The sequence below is a fragment of the Phalacrocorax carbo genome, chromosome 9 (assembly GCF_963921805.1).
Source record: "Phalacrocorax carbo chromosome 9, bPhaCar2.1, whole genome shotgun sequence".
Lineage (NCBI taxonomy): Eukaryota > Metazoa > Chordata > Aves > Suliformes > Phalacrocoracidae > Phalacrocorax > Phalacrocorax carbo.
The window spans coordinates 8,196,851-8,221,326 of NC_087521.1; the positions used below are offsets into that span (position 1 = coordinate 8,196,851).

General features: G+C 35.5%; 1 protein-coding gene across 3 annotated transcripts in view; it reads right to left on the bottom strand.

Moving 5' to 3' along the window:
- Positions 1-335: 335 nt before the first annotated feature.
- The window catches only part of STRN3 (striatin 3), a 66,944-nt gene continuing 42,803 nt past the window's right edge, over positions 336-24,476 (bottom strand). For all 3 annotated transcript variants that reach the window (XM_064460206.1, XM_064460205.1, XM_064460203.1), the window contains 9 exons: positions 19,610-19,743; positions 12,067-12,242; positions 11,887-11,934; positions 9,473-9,594; positions 7,836-8,003; positions 7,442-7,582; positions 5,761-5,868; positions 3,319-3,405; positions 336-3,206 (listed from right to left, as the gene is read on the bottom strand). In XM_064460206.1, coding sequence (XP_064316276.1) covers positions 3,037-3,206; positions 3,319-3,405; positions 5,761-5,868; positions 7,442-7,582; positions 7,836-8,003; positions 9,473-9,594; positions 11,887-11,934; positions 12,067-12,242; positions 19,610-19,743 — 1,154 coding nt within the window. In that variant the 3' untranslated portion in view covers positions 336-3,036. The remainder of the gene's footprint in view (positions 3,207-3,318; positions 3,406-5,760; positions 5,869-7,441; positions 7,583-7,835; positions 8,004-9,472; positions 9,595-11,886; positions 11,935-12,066; positions 12,243-19,609; positions 19,744-24,476) is intronic.

The window sequence follows — 24,476 nt, forward strand, 5'->3', positions numbered from 1 at the left end:
AAGAGAGAAGTAAATCAGTCATTTTGTAAGTTGAGGTGTTTTTACTAAATGAAAACATTTATTTCAGCACTATCATTTTTCCCGATCACCAGTACTACAGCTCTTCTGTTCTAAAAAACAAACAAAAAAAAGGTTTTAGCATGCTATACCCCACAGTAAATAAACTAAGTCTGTATTAGAGATTATTGTCAATATTCAATAAATGAAGCCTCACTACAGTATCTGATCCACTATGCATTAGTTAACTAAGATGACAGTTAAGATTCAATTAAGGAAAATAAGCAAATATTTTTGGGTTTACCATTTCAATTTTAATACAATTCAAAAAAGGTAAATGTTATGCATGGCAATGTTTATTAAACAATCACATTTCATTTAAGCATTAAAATGCAGCAGCCTGGAAAAGCTGCCAGAAACAATGTTGGCTTCAGAAAAGGCGATTATGAAATTACTTCCAATAAAATTCAAATACTCTCTTGTCTGTTGATTAGTTGAATGCTTTAGACTGGAAGGAACAAAAAGTGCAAATCAGCTGAATGTTACTTTCAAAAGTAAAGTCTTAGTGTCCTACAAGCAGTTACTGAAAGGCCTCACCTCAATCTTCATGATAAAGGACAAAATTCTCCAATTTCTATACAATAATTTACTTTAACATTTCAAACAACGTGACATTATTACTAAAACAAAATTACTTTCAGAATATAACTGTGGTATTCTGCCTACCATGAGCACCGTTTTTTCCCTTTTTTTAAAAATCTAATTTGTTTGACATGAGATGGCATGAGATACATTCTCACTGCAAAACTGGAAACTTACATGGAACAATGCAGTTACAACCAATTATAGGAACATGTTCCAGCTTAAGGTAAATTATACCTAAACACTGAATTTTCACATGAAAATTCAAGATTCATACTGTGGTATTCTGTTTCTGCTGATACACTTTAGGAAAGTGACTCACCACAGAGCAGCTAAATGTCGACTTGCATCTTAGCCTTTTGCAAAAAGATTGCCCTTTAGTGCATCGTCTTTATTGGAGGACTTGTAAAGAAATGGACAAAGGTTAACAGGTAACATCAGACATATGGGCAAATCTTAAGCAATTTTTTGTTTTATTCAACACAATGATTCAGTGGCAGTTTGAAATAAAAACAGTATCTTTCTGGCTCCAAAATCATTTGAGAATCACTTCATATACAGACGTAGTGAAGAACAGTGATTACCATCTTATGAAGGCTCTGAGAACAATACTAGCAATTTTCAACTTGTTCTTGTAAAAATTTTAAAAAATATTGTGGAAACATGTTCTTATATGTGGGTACTGCTGCTTGAAATGGAACAGTTGGTTGACATCCAGACAGTTATTACAATTTTCCAAAAGCAAAGCAGCTTATAAGCATAATAAACAAATGGTCATTTTGCTAAGATTTAGACCTAATTTAGTAATTTATAGAATGACACTTTCAAACTGTGCAACACAAAATAATGTAGCCAACAGTAACATACAGGTACACCATTTAATATTTATTATATGCATTTTATATACATTATTTTTCAACAGCTGTACTTTTGCTATGTGGTACAATCTTAAAAATTTGCTGATTCATAGTTTGTAAAACAGAAACCTTACAAAACTCATCAAAACTCGCAAACTGATCAGAAAAAGTTTTGTGGAAGACTAGAAAAAATACTTTATTGTATTAATCATGCATTACACAAACAAAATCTTTAGTTACACCATAAACTGAAGCACATCTGAAAATAAAATAAAAGCAGGGAATAACTAGTCAAAACACAGCAGATTTATGAATCTTGAACCAACTACTTTTGTATTCTATTTGAAACGCAAATAAAAATATTTTTCACTCCAAAAGTTCTGAAACAAGGTTGTTTTTTGGAATCAACTCCACTCCAGGTACTTAACCAGAGGAAAAAGAAATTCTTGGTTTGCAACTTTAGAATTATCAAATGTCCCATTTTCTCACCTATTTTAGACTGTTCAAAGAGTGCCATAAGAGATATACAGGGCCCTTTAACACACTACATAAAAGGATATAAAGACCAACAAAAAGTGAAATAAATAACAATAGGCCATTAGCAAGATGGGTAATCCTTGATAAATAAACTCGTAAATACAGTAAGATGTACAAAATATCACATAGTGATAGGATGCCAAGATTAAATTTTTTTTTTTTTTTTTAAAGAGTTCATTTGGGGGTGTTAAACCCTCTGTGTTTCATTTGAACACATTTTACAGTCCTTTATTTATGAAGACAGTTATGCGATGATGATGAATTAGCATCCTTATGCAAGGACTTAGCTGAGCTGTATTAGGCAAAAGAAGGGAAGATTGTGGTTACACGGCAGCGGGTCAGTGAGATCTCTGTGTTTTAGGGTTCTATAATGCAGGAAAACATTATCAATACAATCTTGAGCACTGTTGTGACAGGCTAAATATATAAAAAGACTTATAAAAACTAGAATTTTATCCAAACATTTTGTGCAACTAATGCTAAAATATTTTAAGTTAAATTTCCTTTTCTTTAAAGCAAAATAAAAGTTTAAAAGGGGAATCTGTGGCATTCAACTGATAAACAGAAGATTATTAAGAGATGAAAAGAAAGCTACTCTTGGAGCTCACTTCCCCCCACAAGAGCACCACATTCCTAACCCTAAGGCAGCACACAGAGTCCAAAATAAAAGTCTTTTGTAAGATCAGACTCCACGTTTGCTTAAAGACACCTAAAGAACAGACATACGCTCAGATCATATCCAGTCAAGGCTACAAATACTGGTTTTCTTTTTTGTGTTTCTCCCCACCCCCCAAATACAGTAATTACAGTTAAATGAATGAGCCTGACATTGTTCAAGATGTGGTGACCTTTCACCAACTTACACCTGCCCCACATAAGAGCCTTCACCCAGGCAGATCAGATGTAGTGTCTTATTGGTAACCTTATCATTGATGGCAGTGACGCATTCCCTCTTTTTTGTCCAAACAGACCTGCCGTTACGATGCAGGTTTGTTCTGCTGTGTCACACAAATACTTTGGCAAGGGCATCAGCTCCTGCACTGGCAATGTATGCTTTTGATGGATGAAATGCTACATCATAAATTGACTCATCCAGCTTTTTCCTATGAGCTGTTATTTCTTGCACACATGTTTTGCTGTCCAAATTCCATAACCTAATGGAACAATCATGGCCTGTTTAGGAAAAAAAGAAGAAAAGACAATAGACAGAGTTAGGTTTGTCAGTCTTCAGTGCATCACCAATGCAAAATTTATAGAGCATACAAGAATATGAAAAAACTCTTACTTCCAGACATTAAATAGATTCCATTAGGATCTACAGCTAGACTTGTGACAGCATCCAAGTGAGCAACCATAGAATGGATCATTTTACCTAAAAGCAAAATAAACAGTGAATTTCCTGTGAAGTATTGTTTCTTTTAAAAACAACAATCCCATTAAATGCAATATAGAATAACATGCTTACATTTTAGATTCCAATAATATCAAAATGATTCAATTGTATTAGAAATTATTAAGTTTCAACTGCAGACTCTTACATATGCATATTGGTAAATGACACACAACCCCCAAAAAGGCATTCTCATTATAAGCACTCTTTATCCATCTGACATCAGTGACAAAGACGACCAATCCTAAAACGATTGGGTGAGAACCTCAATTTTGAGTCCCTTAAATGTCCTCATAGCTGCCCCAGTAGGACAAAGTGTTGATGAAGCTTTTTAAAGAGGCTTACTGAGTCATACCAAAGGTCCACCTAACTCTATCATTGCTAGGACAGAGGCTATCGGTGATAAAGCAGGGAACAAAATAAAACCAAAGCAGCTACATGGGATACTTGCCCAGAATACTCTCCAGCTTCTAATAATTAACTGTTCTGTTACGTCACAAACCGAGATGTTATCTATCTCTGCATTAAACTACTCTTAATGAGTTTCTTTTCAGTGAGTGTGGCGTGGCCTCCACTCCTGGACTCTTAATAACATCTTTTAGCATCTCAAAACACTTTTTGGAAGGAGTTCCAAAATGTTTAACTGGACGTTATAAGAACCACCACCTCTTTCTATTTTAACCTGTCATCTGTTGGGTGTTATCAACTGAACCTTAGTTTATGTATTAGCAAAGAGAGCAAAAAAATTCCTGTAAGACCATGACTAACATGAGGAAGGTTGCCCACTTGCCTGTATTCCTGAAGAACCTCAGCCTATTTAGTTTCTAAGATTCTTCCTGAAGAAGCTAAAAGCTACTGAAAGTCTCTGATCATCTTTTTAACCATTCTCTGAAACATTTTAATTTGGCTATAACCCTTTTAAGACAAGGGAGACTGGAGTAACACAAAGTACATATGGGATACATCAAGAATTCATACAAAAGTACTAATGATGATTCTTTTTGTTTATTCCTTTCCTTCCTCCTAACATTCATTTTGCTGTTCTGACAGCTAAGTGCCAAACCAACATTTTCATCCAACCTCTTTTTATAACTCTGAGATTTTACCTTGAGTAAGAACAGTCAGCCCAGTGATTATTATTTCATATTATAAAGTTTGTTTGTCCTTACATGCATCATTTCACATTTATCCACATGGAATTTAATTTGCCTGCTCTTAAGTTTATGAGGATCTTCCGTTCTTCGTCAGCCTTCATCTTTAACATCCTGAATTAATGAATGTCAGTAAACTGTCAACATACCCTCCCCTGTCCAGATGATTCCTATTATGTTGAACTATTGCTGATCCCTCCAGGACTTGGTATTTTTTTTATTTTACAGAATTACCATTTAATTCTACCTTCTGCTTTCTGTCCTTGACCCAATTATTTGTTCATGCAAAAATTTTTTTGCCTTATTCTACATCTTTGTTTCTTTAAAGTAAAATATTTTCATTTCAGGACAATCATTGCAACTCATTTAATGAGCACAATTCAAACACATTCATTCATGGCAGCTGAGAAGGGGGGGGGAAAACCCCCAACCTCTTGCTTCTTGCTTTTAAAAACAAAAACCCCTCAAGAACACCCCACCCAAACCAAACACATTTATAACATGGGTTCTGCACATGTGCTTACTTAAATTCAGCTTATGCTGATCTTCCTTTTCCTTCCAACTTTGGCAGGATAACATGCAGGAAGTGACTGATAATTTGACAAATGGGAAAAACTTATGTTCATTCTGACAGTTATTCCAACCTTTTTGTCACAACAAACTGTGCAGTTCTTTACCCTCTTTTCTCCAGATCCTTTTCTGTTTTATGAACTTAATCAGCAACTTAAGATACACAGGATTCCATTACTACAATGACTTTAGGGTTATTTCTTGCCCTAGTAGGCACTAAGCAATGTTCTTTGCTACTGAGAGTTGAAAACATAACTGATACATGCTTAGAGTTAAAAGCATGGAAGTTATGAACCCAGGAAGAAAATGGTAGGCATATTATACAAATTATCAAAGCACTAACTTAGGAGGACCTTCTTGTCCCTCACAACTATCTCTGCCTATTTTGAGAAAGTATTTTGTGACTGCTGAAGTCACAGTTACAATGGGTATTGTAGAATTTCAGTACCTTTTCAGTAGAAAAGGTACTGAAGAGGTTTAATCTTAAAAACACCAAAAGTTGTCTTGTATGAAACTGTATCACAAGCAAGTTTTCTCCAAACGGCTTCTCCTTATGTCCATCCAGATTTACTTTACACATATTCATACATACAAGTTAGGTTCTCTTTATCCTTACCCGTTTTGTTGTCAAAAAATTTGATGTGTCTATCTTCATGTGCTGTAATAGTTACAGGAAGTGTGGGATGACTTACTACCTTGTTAATATGATTATTTGATTGTACACCTGAAAATAAAATAAAAAATATTTACCTGCCTTAAAGGATTAAAGTTAAAAGAAGAATATTTTAGCATTACACTTTAGCTTACTATATTAACTAATAATATATAACAACATTTTAGGCAGAGCATCAATGAATCTCCTAAGAAATAAATAGTTTCTTTTCTTGCTTCACAGGATGGGGCTAAGCCAGGTATACTCTAGCAAATGTACTATAAGGTTAAAGCTGTACACTGTACAAGTGGTGTATATATATGAAAAATTCTTGAGTATGCTAGCAAGCAAACCAAGCAAGTACCGCAGGGCAGCACTAGCCAAGTAGAAACAAACTGTGACATCTATCATATATGTTTAGCATACACCTCTTACACCTCCACATCAAAACATATTTAGCAAAAAAACAGAAAAAACAACAAAAAACCAACCCCAACCAAAACCCAAAACCAGAATCCAAATAACTGAAGTCAACCTAACCTATTAGATTCTGTTGGATGCATTTATGTCTTATTTCAGCTTAAACAATGATGGGTGCCAGAGCAGGGGCACAGGCTGCCCAGGGAGGTTGTGGAGTCCCTTCCCTGGAGACATTCACACCCCGCCTGGACGCGTTCCTGTGCCCCCTGCTCTGGGTGCGCCTGCTCAAGCAGGGGGGTTGGACAAGATGATCTCCAGAGGTCCCTTCCAACCCCTACCACTCTGTGACTCTGTGATTTAGAATCTCTTTAGAAGTTTTTAGAACACTCTTTAAAAAACAATTTCTTATCTTGATATGCCAGTGTTTTAAAGCTTGTTCCTTTAATTTCTGTGCTTAATTGTTTTTGATTTCATTTAAGAGTCTCTCTACAAACTAGGGGAGGCATTTCTCCAATTTGTGATATTCTTTCTCACTGTCAATGCCAGTTTTTGCACAAGCTACCTAGAATATAGGTTTTACACAGTTTTGTAATCTGTGTTGAAGTCTTATATAAGCTACTTAATACTGTAAGTATAATCACTAAGTAAACTGGACTACTTGGAGGCAAGAAACAAATTCTCCCCTTGCATTATCATTTAGATCTCATTTCAAAGAAAGGAATGAACAGAAACTGGAGGTTTTCCTCATGAAACACTCCGTAGGCTCACAAAAAGAAGGGTCCTCTAGAGTTTCATCATATACATATAATTCTTAAAGAGCTACCTCTTCGCAGCACTGTTTTTGTAGCACAGGAGAAAGTGTTTAATTGCAACCAAACTAATAATCTGCTTAATTCTATTATTTACTTACCTTAATATTCTCCATGTCTAGGCTGTGTAATGAAAACTGTCTTTTAATATGCAATTTAGACAACTGAATCTTGAGAAACCTTAGCTTAGAGAAAAAAACCCTATTGCTTTCACTATCTCTAACCGCTTTCAAATCCTGCTAATCACAATCTTTTCCATTGTGTCTGTTCCAAGCATCTTTAAGCCTCTAACCAACTTTCAGATTGCATGCTGCAGGAAAGGAGCAAAACTTTTTAATTTAATTCACCATATAATAAAACTTGGATAAATTTACCTCATCCAAGATGGCTATTTAATACAGAAGAGCTTTACTTACCAGATTCTGTTTGTGATGAAAGCATCACCACTGACTGCGATGTTTCTAAATCATAGATGACTGTGCTGCCAGTGTTAAAAGATGCCACCATATGAGCAGGGTCACAACCTATAAAGTCAACTGATGTAGGTGTTCCATGCTCTAGAAAGAGAAAAAAATACTGCCTTTAGAAAGAATGAAACACTTAAAATTGACAGTTTAAACATTTAGTTTGTTTTATACTCATACTTTAAAGAAATTTGATTCCCTTGTTTAGAGTAATGCTACAACACCAGGATTACTTTAATAAAGACCTTTTCCTTTTAGTCCTGTAACCTAGTTTTGATAAATGGTGATAATGGACACATCATCAGCTGCCTCGTAACAGATTTTCAAAATCACTGCAAAAACTTACCCTTCTCTCCATTGTAAGTGCAAATACAGGGCATTTTTTCTGGTGGGTTCCATAATCTAATAGTGCCATCTGCTGAACAAGATAGTAAGTGATTCTTTACACCGCTGTAAGCAAGACCCCAGACTGCATCTGTGTGAGCAATTAATGTGCCAGCTAGAACGTTTGGCTCTGGAAAAAAACCAAAAGTTCAGAAATAAAATCTTTTTAGTGAAGAAACATTGAATATGTATTTCTTGTACCTCAATATAAATTAAAGTCCACATAAAACGGTTATATATCCCCCAGCCCTTACTGTTTAAGCAACAGCTAGAATATTAGACAGGAAGTCATTTTGCACAACCACTGCCAGCTTTCTCACCCCACTGCCACGCTGAAAAAAACCGCCAACAAAGAAGCCCACCAAAAAAGAAAAAAACTAAACCCCACCAAACCAAGCAAAAGAACCAAACCCCACAAACATCTATGTCCCCTTTTTCAGAATGATACACACTTGTTATCACCTCCTCTCTGAGGCACTTGCTTCTTCCCTCCAAATTCACCATCTTAAAGATACTTGTACAGAGGAAGGGCTGTGACAAGGGCAACAACACCTAACAAAATCAGCTTTCCACTTAAACACTGATGCCTAATGCTGTTTTTACTCAGCGTACTCTGCTGACACAGAGGCATGCTCTAAAACTCTCAGGCACCCCAATAATGAAACAAGATTGTTTCTGTTGTGGAACAGGTAAACACATTCTTATTTTCTTCTGCCTGATACTTTACAGTTGTCTTTTATAGAGGGGTTTTTGATCTATTCTCTACCAGGCTTTGAGTACAGAAGCAAGAGAAAAAGATAAATGGAGAGGAATAAAGCCAAATAGATCACTAAAATTTAGTTTTGCAGGAAGTTAAAAACAAATTGGTCTTGCAACTCAAAACCCTGCTAACAAGCTTTAGGGAGAAAAACCATCCTATTAGAGCTCTTTTTAAAAAATAACTATTAGCTGTGTAGAGACGGTTCTGTCATTACGCAGCCTGAGTGTTGTATTAGCTCACTCACTACACTGATGCAAGGGAGAGAGGAAGAAATCTTGATTCTGTCCCATTCAAACTTCAGTCAACCATGGCACTGCACCCTCAGAATTACACTAAACACAGAAAGCTGATCGCCATCAATGGCAGGGTAGTGATGCACAGTTTGCCACGCAGTTATCAGCTCTTTAATTTTAGAGACATCACTTATGGGAACCAAGATGCAAATCAGAAACTTGGGACATAGAATTTGAGTACTCTTACCTTCGTTTTCTAATAATTTCCCCTCAGGAGAAATAAATAATAATTCAAAAACTTGTGATTTTGGTTCAAAGTAGTAAGCATGCTTCTTAAAAAGTAAGAGTTTTAATTAATTTTTTCTTTACTGTTTAAACCTCAGAAATTGCCGGTCTTCCTGTTATAGGTCTATACAAAGTATGTCACCGAGGCAAGTGGGAATAAATAATTAATGTTTACCACACACAAAAAGTAGAGAAAACACAAGATAGTTGATAAATGGCAGTTACATTTCACAAAAGCTCTAAAAAACAGGTTAGCGTCAAGCAGAAAATTTGTGTTGAAGAAAATGGACATGAGTTGTGTAACTTTTAAAAGGTACTTACCATAGGTATCATACGGATCCACGTTAGGGCTAGGCATGTTCCACCACTGGATGGTTGCATCAATACCACCACTGAAACACTGCTCTCCATTGGAACTAATTGCCAATGACAATACAGGTCCACTATTGGGAGACAAAGGAAAAGTTTATTGATCCTGCCTACAGGATAGAAGTGAAAATTGGCTATCTACTTTCAAAAAGAAGTTGGATTGGACTAAGTTCTTAAAAGGTTTTAACCAAATTGTTTCTTTGGAGTTTTATTATTTTTTTTAAGTGTCAATAAGCGATACCAACCTGTATTAAAATATTCATACTAAATTAAGTAAAACTATCAAAATTCAAGCAATTCAAAGAACAATCTTATTTCAGTAACTAAATCTACAAACAGTGAGTTTTTACAGTGCATCTATGCCAATCTAATCGCTAGCTGCACTGAAAGAGGTGGTTGTAGCCCCCCCTCTGCTTCCCTGCAACTATTTTCTCATCCTATTTTAGGAACTGACAGTAACCTATGCTCCAGTAAACTTGTTCAGAAAAATGATCCCAGAAAGAGTACTTTTTGGCTAACGTTAGACTTTTACTGGTTTAACTTCAACCTGTTTGCTGTGATATCAGACAAGCACAAGCTGTAGCCTAAAGGAAGCAGCAGGCCTACTTCTTTGGACACACTACTAAGTCAGGTTTAACTGCATTGTAAAACCATACCCCCAAAATTAGATGCCTGGCTGATCTGACAGGCCATGCACAGGATATATGGAGTTCACTGGTTGTTCAAGTGCAGATGAGCAAACTAGAATTACATATTTGAAGATGGTGACAGGGAAGACTATTGGTCGAATCCATCTACATGTTTGGCAAAGTGAAGAACAAAGCTGGGCTGAAAGGGAATGTTTTTCAAAGCCTGCCCAAGTGGAAAAATAATAAAATTATTTTGTTACCAGTCTCACTGGGAGTCACAGGTTGGGTATCAGTTCTGTACTAAAGGTTCCCCAAACCTTACCTTTTGGTACTCAGTGTCAAAAGCCAAAATAATAGCCCAAATTTAGACAAAGGGATCTGAAGGAGAATTCAGTTGGTCGGTGACCCTCTACCACTCAAAAGAACACTTGTATTTAAACATGAGGGCAAATTAGACACCCAGCCTTAAGGAAAAGTGTTTTATGCTTTAGCTAATAAGTGCAAAAGTAAGACATTAAGCTCTATCAAGTTTTTTTTGTTTTGGGTTTTTTGTTTGTTTGTTTTTGTCCCCCCTCCCCGCATCAAGGCCAGCACAGGAAGTGTTATCCACTTCCACACTTATCAAAGAGCTCTCATGAAGCTCACCTGCTAACTGGGTTTGAGACTTGATCTTTAGTTATATAAGCAAAGCCCACTCAAACTACTGTGACTGGCTATGGACTGTGCATTTTTTCCTCTTGCCTTCTTATTGGAAGGACACAGAATTCAAAATTAGCACCTGAAATTCAGGCAGTAATAAAGCAGTTAAGGTGAACTGAAAAATTACTAGTATTTTTACGAATTCCAGTTCAACTTGCAAGTCTTACTAACATTGTTTCATTCAGGTTAGCTCACTGTCACCGTCTGCCACAAGAAAGATCCTTCCTTTTTTCAGACTAGTTTGCGCAATCTGCTTTCCCAAGATCTTGGGCTGGACCGCAATCATAAATGAGAATACGTATTACGGTGTGCACACAAAGCAGGCAAACCTGAGATGGGAAAGGAGGAAGCCTAGGTTGACATTCCAAAAGAAATGACTGCAGCTATCAGAACTTTACTCAGGTATTAATCAAATTCTTGATTACAATCATCTCACTGATTTTCAAGTTACCCCAGACCTGAGAGGCATATGTATGGCATGGATATTAAGTCATATCTACTATTCTGGACTATCCTGGCCATGAAATTTCACCTCTTATTCTTGTTCAAGCCCCTAAAAAAATTCAGAACTCTCCTAGTCACGCACTTAATCTCCTGATTTTCACTCATTGACTCCACATCTGATGAGGGTTGGTTTTTTTTTTGTCCCAGTGATTGCATCTGTATGTTGAATTTTCATACCTGTTATCTTCAGATACAGGAAAGACTAGTAAATTTTACCTATTTATCTTCTTCACATATCATATAAAATCCACAGTCCAAGACATGGTCATCACTCAGGTGATTTCATTGTTGTCTTCTATAATCTCTCCTTTCCATTGCAACTAACCACATTTGCCACCTCCTGTTCTTGTTTTATCATGGACTGTGCAATTCATGACAGGGACTCAGTATTTGCCTGTTTTTACATAGTATAAGGGACCTTGTCTATACAATGTAAAAACAGAATACATTTGTGGCTTTTAGACTGAAGTGTCTTATGAATCCATGAGATAGTGACAATACATTTATCAAGCATTAACTATGTCAAACACTTACATGTGGGCCCTAAATGTATAGATGGGTTCTACATCTAAAGAGGCACTCCTGAAAAAGAAAGGAAGAGTTACTACACTACATGAAATCTCTACTGAAGAACTCTGAAAACATTTAAGAACTTAATAAATTTCAAAGGCATTTAAAACACAACTGATGTTTTATAAAAACCCATATACTTGCTTTTTGGCAGGAACCGTTTTCTGCAGATTCCAAAGTTTTAGAGTATGGTCCTCAGAGGCTGTAACCAGCACAGGCTCTACAGGATGAAAAGCTAATGCCCGCACTCCATCAAAATGACTGCGTAGCGTATATTTAGGGTTCCATGTCTTTCGGAAGGCATCTTTATTAGCTGGCAGCTTAAAAAAAAAAAAGAGTAATTTTATCTTGGTTTTGAAAACATGTATTATATCTCCCCGTATCTTATGAAAACAAGCTATTTTAAATTCAGCTAATACATGTTGAATCTTAAGTTTGCATTAATCTATTGATCTGTCTATATGCATCTAGAACTCCCTCTCTGGCATGCAAGGTAGCCTGCAAATTTTTCTATTGTAATAGTTTCTTTTGTCCTAGAGCAGAATGGAGTACAATGCTGGACACACAGACAAGGAGCCCCAATTTTCAAAAACTGTTTTTAATCCTTTTGTGCAATGATACTTTAATTCCTCTTCCCTGAAGAAAGATAAAGGTTTCACTGCTTATTATGGAAGAGATTACAACTAGCAAAAGTTAATTCATCACAAACACAATCAAAATGAGCTTCAGGTCCCCATATTCCTCAGATGAGAAGGACAGGAAACATAAGTAATTCTTGAATACTTCTACATATGAAGGTATGTACACAGAAACAGGTAATCCAAATTTCAATACATATTTGTCATAATTTTAAACATTACATATAAATATTTTTGAAGTTTAAAGAGTTTTAAATATATTCATGAGACAACTTAGTTACTACATGAAGCAATACATACCAATTATGTTTATATATTGTGAACATCCAATCCATACTCTTAACCTATAGACTGTTAGGCTAAAATAAAAAAACTGCAGCTGCTTAATATTAATTATAGGTAACTCAGAGGCATTACCAGAAAACCTCAAACTCTTCTAGTGATTGCAGGAGACTAATTTAGAGCTTTGAATACCATTTATATTATTCAGAGGGTAGACCCTTAAAAGACTACATCCCACTTGTCTCCAGCATAAGGAGAAATACATGTGCAGGTACTTCTCTCTCCCTCTCAAGTAATTATAAAGAGTTTAGAAAACTGATTTTAGTTATATGAGCAAAAATAGCAAACTAAGAATGAATGGAAACTAAACTAATCCTATCTTCTGCCTTATACACTATTCACCATGTAATTGTTAAAGCATGTTTCCCAACTGTAGGCCAGAATCTCTCAGTATCCCAAGACACTTTCAGCAACACTATTAAGAGATTGAAATCTCCCATAGCTAATAAAACCCTAGTACCTTGTATCTGTCAGGACTGAAAATAAAAATCAGATCATAACATACACTGTAATAAATATTCTTGGACCAAATCAATGAACTGAATTACCACTACTCACAAGCTAAATCTGATTCTATCTAATCAAAATAAATAGAAAGGCTCAGACAATAAAATTTACTGTTCTGAGTTACAGATGTGGGGGCATTTGCTTTTCCCTTATATTAATGTAAATTTCTGGCCTAACTGAACACTATGCCAAATTCAGATCAAGCAACAGAAACTTGTTGTACCAGACATGTAACCTGGAGTTTGATTTTTTTTTAATACCATCCAACAAACATTTCATAACAACGCATTTTGTTTCCGATCTTCCTACTTCAGAGCATACTGAATACTGCAGTTTCTTCATTGAGATTTAACTTATTTAGCACCATACTGCAAATTCCATACAAGGTTCACAAAAAGAATAATCTTTTGTTAAGGGAACAGAGCGGAATTCTGGACTTCTGCATTAAACTTGATAGATTTCAGCCTGAACTGTTTATTTATTCACTCCCCTGAATCTGAAGTGGATAAGAGAAGGAAAACAAGAAAAAATGAATTTTAAAAAAAGGTATTTTTCTAGCAGAGTCCCTCAGTATTTTTAATCCTCATTGTGTAATGTATTAATCCACCTGGCTAACTCATGTTGCCTCATGCACTTGTGGTGATCTGGGACTCAGAGAAATTAAAGCCAAACATTTGAAATAGCAATGGTTAATTTTAGCACATGTTGTTACATCCCTTGATTCTTTGGGTGCATCATGCATCCACACCACACTGATTTCTATTACAGTTGTGATGAAGAGTCATTCAAGAAACCAGGACTGAATACATGATTTCAAAAAAGGAAAAGAGTTGATTAAATCTTTTCTGTTAAAATGGCTGTTGCAATAGTAATTTCATTCTCAGCAGTTCAGAGGCATCTGCTAAAATGCAAAGTACAGAATTTACAAAAGTTACAAAACCAAGATACATTTCCTATCTTAAGTATAGCTTTAAAGCCTTATTTTTTAAGCCAAACTTGAATATCTTGGTTATTTTAGAAGACAGCACATACACCTTCCTAGAAATCTATTTGTATATATGCAGATTTTAAAAATTATTTTCCTCCATCCATATTTCCAATGAATCTTGATGTTCTTACTGCAAGAGTAAGAGAGCAACTGACATATTTAAAAAGAGATCCTTACAATCTCTAAGAAAAAAAGCTAACGGTAGTATATTTAAAAAACAAAACTCAAAAACACAGTCAAGGACTTGGAAAAGGGATTTTTGCTGATTACAAAGTATAAATGGGAGATACAAAATGGGCCAGAGATATAATGGAATAAATAAAATGTGACACTGTATATCAATGTTCTAAAGTGTGACATCTCAAAAGCCTCAAAAGAGAAGTCATGGACACACTGCCCCACTGAGTCTTAATGTTCTATTGCAAATGCCAAAAATATAAAGACAGTTGCGAGAAGACACATGAAGGTGTGGAACCATACAGCTTCACTAGCTCTTTCTCCCTTTTCCCCTAAACCTTGGTGGACTTCAACTAAACAGGACCAAGAGGGATCAGCCCAATCCTTGATCCTAGTCCCCTGTCAGCAAACAGCCACAGAGTAGATGCACAGAATAATTGGTTCTACCAAAATCAAGAGTTGCTGTTCCCTCCACCCAAAATTACCCACCAACATCCAAACAAAAACTCTGTCTAGGTCAAAAGACACGAAACAGTTTACATATTCTAAAAGACATTTACAAAATCTCCTTAAACTTAGAACAAAAAAACCCCAACACACAAGGTGTACACCACAAGAAATTGCTGAACAGATTAGAGAAGCAAACAGAATTGGAAATACTTGCTTTGAAATACTTGCTCAATACAACCTAATAAAAATCCCTTTTTACCATTGTTTTGTTTGTCTGTATTAGAACATGGGCAAGCAACCTATTTATTGTGTCTTGTAAACCACCAGCAAACTAGACTAAAAGAAACCACACCTCAGCTAAATGAACAAAAACCACACACCACCAGCTCTCCCCTCCAACGCAGGGAAGACGGGAGAGGAGGGAGAGAAAGGAGGACTTTCCATGTCACAGTTGGTCCTACAGCAGAAAACCACCACCATCATGTCCAGCTATGGAATCCAAAAATATACCAATGGGAGCATTTGATGTGGTAACAATAATACTCCCTCAGGGTACAAACAACGGCACGCACTGAGGTAAATATAAAGAATAGGTATCAAAAGAGACATGACTTGAGATGACTGTACTGTATTACAGTATCTACTGCTTAGACAACTAGTCATGTGGCCAACTTGTGCACTAAATCATTTGCATACAGAAAAATTTTCAGCTATAGTTAAAATTCTTAAGATTTAAAACTTAATCCCCATCCTGTCCACATATCCTCTCCTTTTCAAAATACAATACTCATCAAGGAGTGATACATGAAAGCCAGTGGAATCCTATTGTGGCTTTATTTATTCATGCACTATAATGGCTCACACAAGCTAGTTAAAGAGCATAGACCTACTGGGAGCAAAATGCAAGTAGTGGGACTATTAAGTTTCTGGGCTTTTTTTTTGTTGTTGTTTTACTTAAACATTAACTTAGCAGTATCTGCTTATCTAGAGATTTACTGGAAAAGGAGGTGGCTTCAGCTAAGCTCACAGGGGCATGAGATCAAGATGTCCTACAAGTACTGTATTACAGGTACAAGGTAGGACATGGTCTTATCACACTGTAGATTCACAGCTCTACGGGAACAACTTCAGGAATTAAGGACTATCAAGGAACTTTTAACCCAAAGGAACATTGTGAAGGAGAACTAATAGCATCTGAATTTCAGTCCCTTCAGATCCACAACAGGAGAGATTCCCTTTTTAAATAAAAATATATAAAAAAATTACTTTCCATCTGTCTTATTTGATACTTCAAGTTTCTCTTCTGACACATGAAGCAGTCAGAAGCCACCATGCATTTTTCAGATATGCTTTAAAAGACAGCAGATATGTTAAGAGCACTGGGAAGGAGGACCGGATGGGAAGCAGGGAAGCCAAGCAAAAATTATGATAAATCACTTCTCATTCCTGTTTGGTGAATAATCCAGTAAAAGCAAAAACTTACTTTTATCCCCACACACCTCCCAAACCAAGCTGTAATTAAAAAGCCTCTAACAAAGAGTCTCAATGAGAAAATTTTGAAAAACCAGCTACACTGAAACAATAAGATCATCTTCATCTACAGGACCACTGATGCATTCAAACCTTTGAGAAATTTGTGAGGTACTGCTTTCTGCTTCAAATTACTTATTAGCTCAGGCAGTATTTCATACCTGTACATTTATCACGTCCATTCTCTAAGTTTCCCAAAAGCAAAGGCAACTCCAAGTTCTATTCTGCATCACTCCTTGCATGATAAAAACTGTATTGTCAGGTTTGTCACAAGTACCACAGATTCTCCTGAAACAGTTTCATCAGTTGGTGTCAATTATATTATTCATAGTAATGCTTCCTGAGTTTGTCTTGGCTCACCTGTATATACTTCTCCTTCTTGGAATAAGTAAAATAGCCTCACACTGTTTTATGAAGAAGCTGTACTTCACAAAAGAGAGTAATATATTGCAAAGTTGCAATGTTGTATTTAAGCATGACATTTTCCTCAAAACCAATCTTGCTTCTGAAAGTCTCCCACAGGCCATCCTCTACAGATCAACTTTCCCTACACTTCTAGAGTTCTTGAAAGAGACATCACAAATTCCTTCTTTTACATCAAAGGCATTCTTGCAATCTCTTTAGCACAGGAAGAATTATGGCATATAACTGCCATTATGGCACTGGAAAATATTAATGACTGCATTATTTTGATCTAAGATACTTCTAGCTCAGCATCGGCCTCTGACAATCAAAACAATCAAAAATGCCTATGAAAAAGTACAGGTGTAGTGACAGTTCTTCTCACTGTTCTTCCAGACTGCTGCAATTTCAGTCCAGGAAATTCTTGTTCCTTTTATGTATATAGTAATTCTCAATGGAGAGCTAATTGGAGAACAACAGGTAGCAATGATCTATAAGAGAGATACAGAGTATTCTGCTACTACTTGAGTTGTACAGATCCTGGAATTTATGCTATTGTGATTGATAATCATTCTCATGACATTAAAAACAGCCAATCAAGAATGCAGCCATGCAAAATACAATATTACAGACCAACCCTAAGGATCACCATACTAATTAGTCTGTGCATTAATCATCCAGCATACAGGCTGACTTGGCATGTTGTTGGGCAGAAGAGGAACGAAGGGTGGTCACAAAATATTTTAGGTTTATAAAGAAAAGAGAATCAGAAATTCCATAGTTAAAAACATGGGCCTTAAGAGCCAAATGTTGTCACATAACCTTTGTAAATTTATTGAAGGGCAAGTGTGACCCACCAGACCTTGATACTCCAGAGTTCTGAACTCAGGAACATGACAGACAGAATGCAATGCAACTGCAAAAACAATTTGTGATCTGATCTAATCTCACAACTCTAGCAGCCTCACTACTGAAAAGTACACCATTTAGTTTTTTGATGCCTCAAAGTTACTGTCAGTAAAATGGGAATAACACTCAAAGAAAATAATCAACTGGCAAGTTCAGAAGCTTGATTTGATATTCTAAACTGCTTTAAAATAAATATTTTTCCTCATGCAAATTAGCATTAAACCAAACTTTTCTTAATTCTTCAATGAAGACACAGACAGGAACATTTAGAAGTTATTCAACCAAGTAAATACAGCACAACATAAAACAAATCCACAGACTATTCAACCTCAAAATTCCGAGGGGAATTTACTACTAGTTAGGAGGAGTAGTTAGGAACATCCAGTTCTGAACGTTTCAAATTTAAGCTGCCTTACAGCATTTACAATTGAAACTTTTGAAAAACTTTTCTTTGAAGTCCACTTGATCATAGATTTCATTGAAACTTAAAGGAAAACAAAAAAATATAGTGACAGTTTCCTAAACAATTGTACATGACCTTCAAGGTCAGACACATTTTACATGTGTTTACATAGAGATTTAGCTCGACAGAAGGCAAAATCCCGAGAAAGTTAAGATGCAAAGAGCTGAAGTTGAACACTCTGATTTCTCAGAAGTGTTATGTCATTTGAAATTAAACAGACAATCTGAAGATTAATCTTCACGGTGAACAGGACAATATATTATACAAATTTATAAAATACTCCCAGTATTTAAAAAAGCTCTTTAATTTATTTTTAAACAGTCCAGTAAGAGAAGGATGGATAATTAACTTTTTTTGTTATTCAGGAAATAAAACTGTGTAACATAATACACTGCAATAACAGAGAAATATAAATATTAGTTCTTAATTCATTACAGCAATTAATAATCCTACCAATTATAAATACTGAAGGACAACTATGATTAAAAAAGGTGTGTAGTCACATACAAATATTTTTGTACCCTGTAAAAAGCTATAAGCAATTTTTTTTTTCACTTTGCAGATCCTAAGATTTTAATAAAACCTCTATTAATGTTTTCCAGGTCAAACACCATGTATCTAACTTGAAAAATTATAGAAACAGAGAGGTACCTTACCACCAACAATAATAAAAAACCCACAACCCAAAACCGCAAGACACTTCAAGTATAATACATCTGACTTACCTGAATGCTTCCCTAACCAGCCATCAAATGTTACTAGCCAATGAAAAATTCATATAACACTACTGGTAGTAGCTTACAGGATATGGTCAAAGGAATGTCAGAACACTGTGGATAATACAAATACACCCTAAAGGCTTACATCTGAAACACATTACTATGCTGTTAACACTACCTAAATATAAAAGGGAGAGCAAAGTAGTAAGTTGATAACAATATTTGTGGTCTATGCCATGGTCTTCTCAATACTCCATATCAGTGTATAATTGCCATTTTTGTTCAAACAAATTAATGTTAAGACGTCAATCTATTTTGTGTCATAACACATTCCTCCAGTGACAAAACCGGAATTAAATCAAAGTAGAAAACAAACAAGTCATCTTGCTTAATTTTGATTACCCAAATTACTTAGCCCATTCACAAGGTGCTCCCTCCTCCTCCCAAGTAGTAGTTCATGCTAATGAAACCATCTGTAATGTTCAGGGTGGGGGAGAGGGGACCCAACTATTATTGACTGAATTAAACTGTATAAAGAATTTTAAAATAAAATTGCACTTACATCATAACTATAGTCTGCATCATTTGTTACTGTCAAGTCTGCAAGGTCTCCAAGGCCCAGTACACTTAACAATACATCATCAGAACCCATAATAAATGACTTGCCTCCTCCAGGTGGAAACGTTATTGGCTCAGCTACAAAGAACAAAACAGTTTCTTTAAGTCTCAATGTAATAATTCAAACTGATGAAAAACTGCATTACTCATCACTTAACAGCAAAGCAGAGTTTAAACGGAACTTTATGTACTACATACTGCCCCAACTAAAAAAAAAGAGCATGATGACACGCACACATGTGCAAACACACACACATATTAAATAAACAATTCTTATATCATACTTTGTCATTTGATTTCAACTTACTTTACAGAGGTGTTCAATACTACTGACAAGTGACTTGACTGACATTACTTTACATTGCAGCATCAAATGTACATCCCAGGTCTCCAAATTCTCAGCTAAATATATAGGTCATTCACTATACCATGCTATCTACATTCTGTCCATTTGCAAGTAAGTCTCTGTGCTTTATACAAGTCAAATATCTCTACCTGCATGTGTAAGTACTTTTCATCTCTAAAGGTCCCCTGCAAAACATCTCTTCTACTTCGATTTTTTCAGATGATTAAGAAAATGAAAACATCTGTTATTCATTAATTCCCTCTTACCTTCTCAGCATGATTTTGGATTTAAATTTAAAATACATTTTAAATACTCAACTGATATTTATCTTAGCTAGCTGTGCCTTCCCCAAATTAATATTTGACATTTCTGCTAATTATCATTTTGAATGAATACAAATTATAACCATTCATTCTCAATTCACACCTGAAAAATAAAGTTTCAAATAGTCATCCATATTCTTTACATTCTTCAGCAGTTCTGCATATCTCCTTCAACCCACAAATGTCAATCTTGCAGTAAGAAATGGAATAAAGACTTAAACATTGTAATACTTTAGCATATTTTAGAAGCTGCTTTTACTTATCAGTATTCCCTTCCATGCAAAAATTGGGACACTTTTTAGGTAGAGTACTTAAACTTTAGCTATGTGCGAACGTTAGCTAAGTGCAAACATCTGCAAAATACATTAAATTGTATTTGACATCTTTAAAAACTAAACCTGTTTGACTTCTGGATTTCACTGGCTTGACAGAGAGGGTTAGTCTCACTTTAACAGCACCCCTTGTTTCTAATCCTCTCAGAAAACCCCTGAAACTCAGAGAAAATGAAGTGTCCAGATCTGAAAAACATTAGTATCCTGGGTTTTGTCTTACAAAAATAGTTCCAAACAAGAGGACTAATAATCAACAATAACAACGACAATCAACAACAACTAAGGATCTAAACATGCCTGTTTTGAACATGCATCTTTATTATTCTGTATTGCCACTATCTGCATAGTAACCTAGTTACATTCCACTCCAGCTGAAGAAAAGTAAGTAACTAAGACCAGGTGTAAAGTTACACATGCCTGGCATTGTTGCTATAGCTATGCAAAGAGGAGCCAGCCAAGCTATATCAAACAAGTTACTTCTCAACAAAAAAAAACAAGTTCTAATGCTTGAGAACTACTGTACTATTAAAAAATGTAACATTAGCACAGGCAACACAACTGTATGTGAGAATCTAAGAATATCATCTATGTAAGAATAAAGAATGCTGTTTCTACAATTGCATAAAAAGAGCAAATAGTATTCTAATGTGCATAATCACATCTTTTTAACACATTCACAGTCCATACAAATGTCTTGACTCATTGGAATGCTACATTAAATTAACAGCCAAAAATAGCTTACCATGCCCTTATACGAATAAGCTTTTCATGTGAATTAATATTTTACTGAAACTCTACTCCAAACCGCTCTATTTCAGAAAAAGACATATTCCTAGAAAACACCTAATTATTTTCCATGTTCCCACTTATTTCCCTTATTATTGGGATGGGGGGGGGGGCGGGTAGGGGCAGTATCCAGTCATCCTTATCAGTCATGCTTATGAGATGAGATCAGAATTTCTAAGGACTGATTGTTTTATTGAAAGTGTCTGAGCTGAGTATAAGAGGAGATACAAACAATACTTTATATGAAGCCAGAAATAAAATAACATCACAAAAAATTCTCTGGGCAAACCTAAACTGTGAAATCCTCAGATGAAAACAATTATCCCCCCCAATTATTTCAGAAACCAAGTTTTCTTGATTCTTTTCTGACAGAAAAAGAATGGGAGAGGAAAAAAAAGATAAAGGCTACAAAAGAAACAAGGGGGTTTAGGTTTGGTGGTTTTTCTTTTTCCCCCTGTTGTTGTCTGGTTCATTTTGTGGTGGTTTTTTTTCCTCCCTTTTCTTTTTGTCTCCTACAGGAAGTCTCCAATACTTTTATTTGGAATTTCTAAAACTGGCTCACCTCTACTGTCTTAACAAGGCCCCTGCCTCCTAAATACAAGTATCCATTTACAAGTCAAACCTCCCACGTCATTACAGAACAGAGCTGCTGACCCCCAGAGCTGGGGAAAGGAGGCAATATGCTCATTTTAAACTTGAGGACACTTCCTATCCCTGTTGCGATGCTGTGACTCCTATTTGTTCTTTAGGACAGCCCCTGAACTTGTCATACTAATTCTCTGTGAAATTAATGTCACCTTCCCTAACAGATTAACTTTCATATACTTTAGACTAAAAATGAAGCAGTACAGAAAAACACTACCACATTAGGAGCCTGTATTATAAATTTATCAAGATCTATTTGCACATATGTAAATATCCCTTTATTTAAAGCTTCAAAATTAATGCTATCTAAAATTTAGAAGCATATTTCTCCATACTAAAGTTGCCAATATGTATAATATGTTGTATAACTTAAATTTATTTGCACATTTTGTTATTTTAAAATAAGACATATTTAAAGAAGTTTAAAAACTGGTTGCAAGCTGTTTTTAGGAAAAAAAGCAGAAAATACAAGGAAATGTGTGTGATGATACTAAAAATAAAGACCCACAACTCCACATATCAGAAACATTGCATCAAGGTATATGCAAATTATAAAGCTAAATAAACTACTTACTGAATACTTTTCATATTAAAATTCAAAGTATTTTTCTAACACACACAGGGCAATATTATCCTCATAGCATAGTAAGTATGTTTAACTGAGTTTGCAATCAATAAATACCAAGTAAAAATGTAACTGATAGTATGAGTTTCTTTGTAGGTGAAACTAGGTGAAAAAATGCAACGATTACATATTTTCTTGGCCAATCCTAACCAGCACTTCTTACCCTCAAGTTCTTGACATCACACATAATTAAGTCAAAATCAAGCAGTAATATTTGTACAGAGTAAAACTGATTTAATTTCTAACCAAATTATGTATGTTCACATATGCTTTTGTTGTCTACTATACAACAGGGACGTCTGAACCTTGTTTCCCAGAAAGTTAATATATGGTACACCAAAAGCAGCAGTTAATGCCCAAGCAGTTAGCAGTTACTGCTATTCTTTTGTCAATCTATAAATTGACACCACCACAATCTACAGATATTAAAGAAAAACAACACGTGTACAATACATTGGATGGAGAATGATGGTGCAGTTAACTCTGTTTCTGAACATCAAGTAATATGGTGAAATGGAAACCCCAATTTCTTATGCCCAAAACTATGAAGTGTAATTACAGCATAAACAGTCTTATCATATTCAGCCAGGCACTTGAGAGTGTGTGAGGGGGAAACCCAAATTATTATTATAATTAGAACCATAGTTTACTTTCCTCCCTGAACCCCCTTCTCCTCTCAAGGGGAGGGGGGGACGGGGGGGAAGGTGAGCTTAAAACTTTTTTCTCTATACAAGAACAAAATTATCAATCACTGTCTCAGAACTGTAACATTTCAGAGTGTAGCATAAACCTTATGTACAGTCACAAGAACATTATGGCTTGGTAACATTCATCAGCATAAGCTGGCGTCTCCCAGCAAGAAAGCCTAAAGTTATCTGCAAAAAACTTAGCTTTCAAAACATAAATAATTGAGCAAAAACTGCATTTTATGATAATGAAGTATCATAACAAAGGACAGACCTAGAAGGAATTCAAAAGACAACACTAAGCCTGTTGGCTTGCGGCTTTGTGCCATATAGTACAGACAAAAAAAAGCCACACAGTATTCAGGATAGGATTTTTGCTCGAAGAGCAAAATTCACGCTCTAAAATTCAAGTGTAGAAGTTATGCAGAAACCACAATTAGCAGATAGGATGGTAGATATTCATACTACTACTCTTAATGAATAAAGCCTAAACTATACTGATAAGCTGAAAACATATGAGCACGTTTAATAGCATGAAAATATAATCCTGAAGGCACAGTTTATTTGAAAATTGTGTGGACAATCTTTATTTGGAGTGTAGCACAGTGGTTGCGCTACAGGAAGCGGCCAATAGAAGTTAGTCCTTGTCAAATTCAAATTTAGCATTTATTTCTTCAGAAAGATTCTTTTGGCCAATATTATTTCAGATGTCAACTGTTGTCTCTTTTGGAGAGTTATAAGGCCTGTCTTTAACAATGAACACCTGCATTCCTTTGCACATGCATGGCCTAAGAAAAATAGCCTGACAGACTGAGGGAACTGTAGCTGCAGGGCCACATGCCCTTAACACCTTAATAGCACTACCAGGCAAACTGAAGCGTGTAAATTCCAAACCTAAATACAACCTAAAATGTACATCCACACGTCATAGCAAGTGGAACTTCAGCAGTAGGTTTCTCAACTGCACAGGTAAATTTGATACTGCTTCATCTTTAAGTCATTAATAAAAGCAAATATTAAAAGGAAAGCAGTAAAAGATAAGGTGGGAAGACAAACACTTTTGTAAAA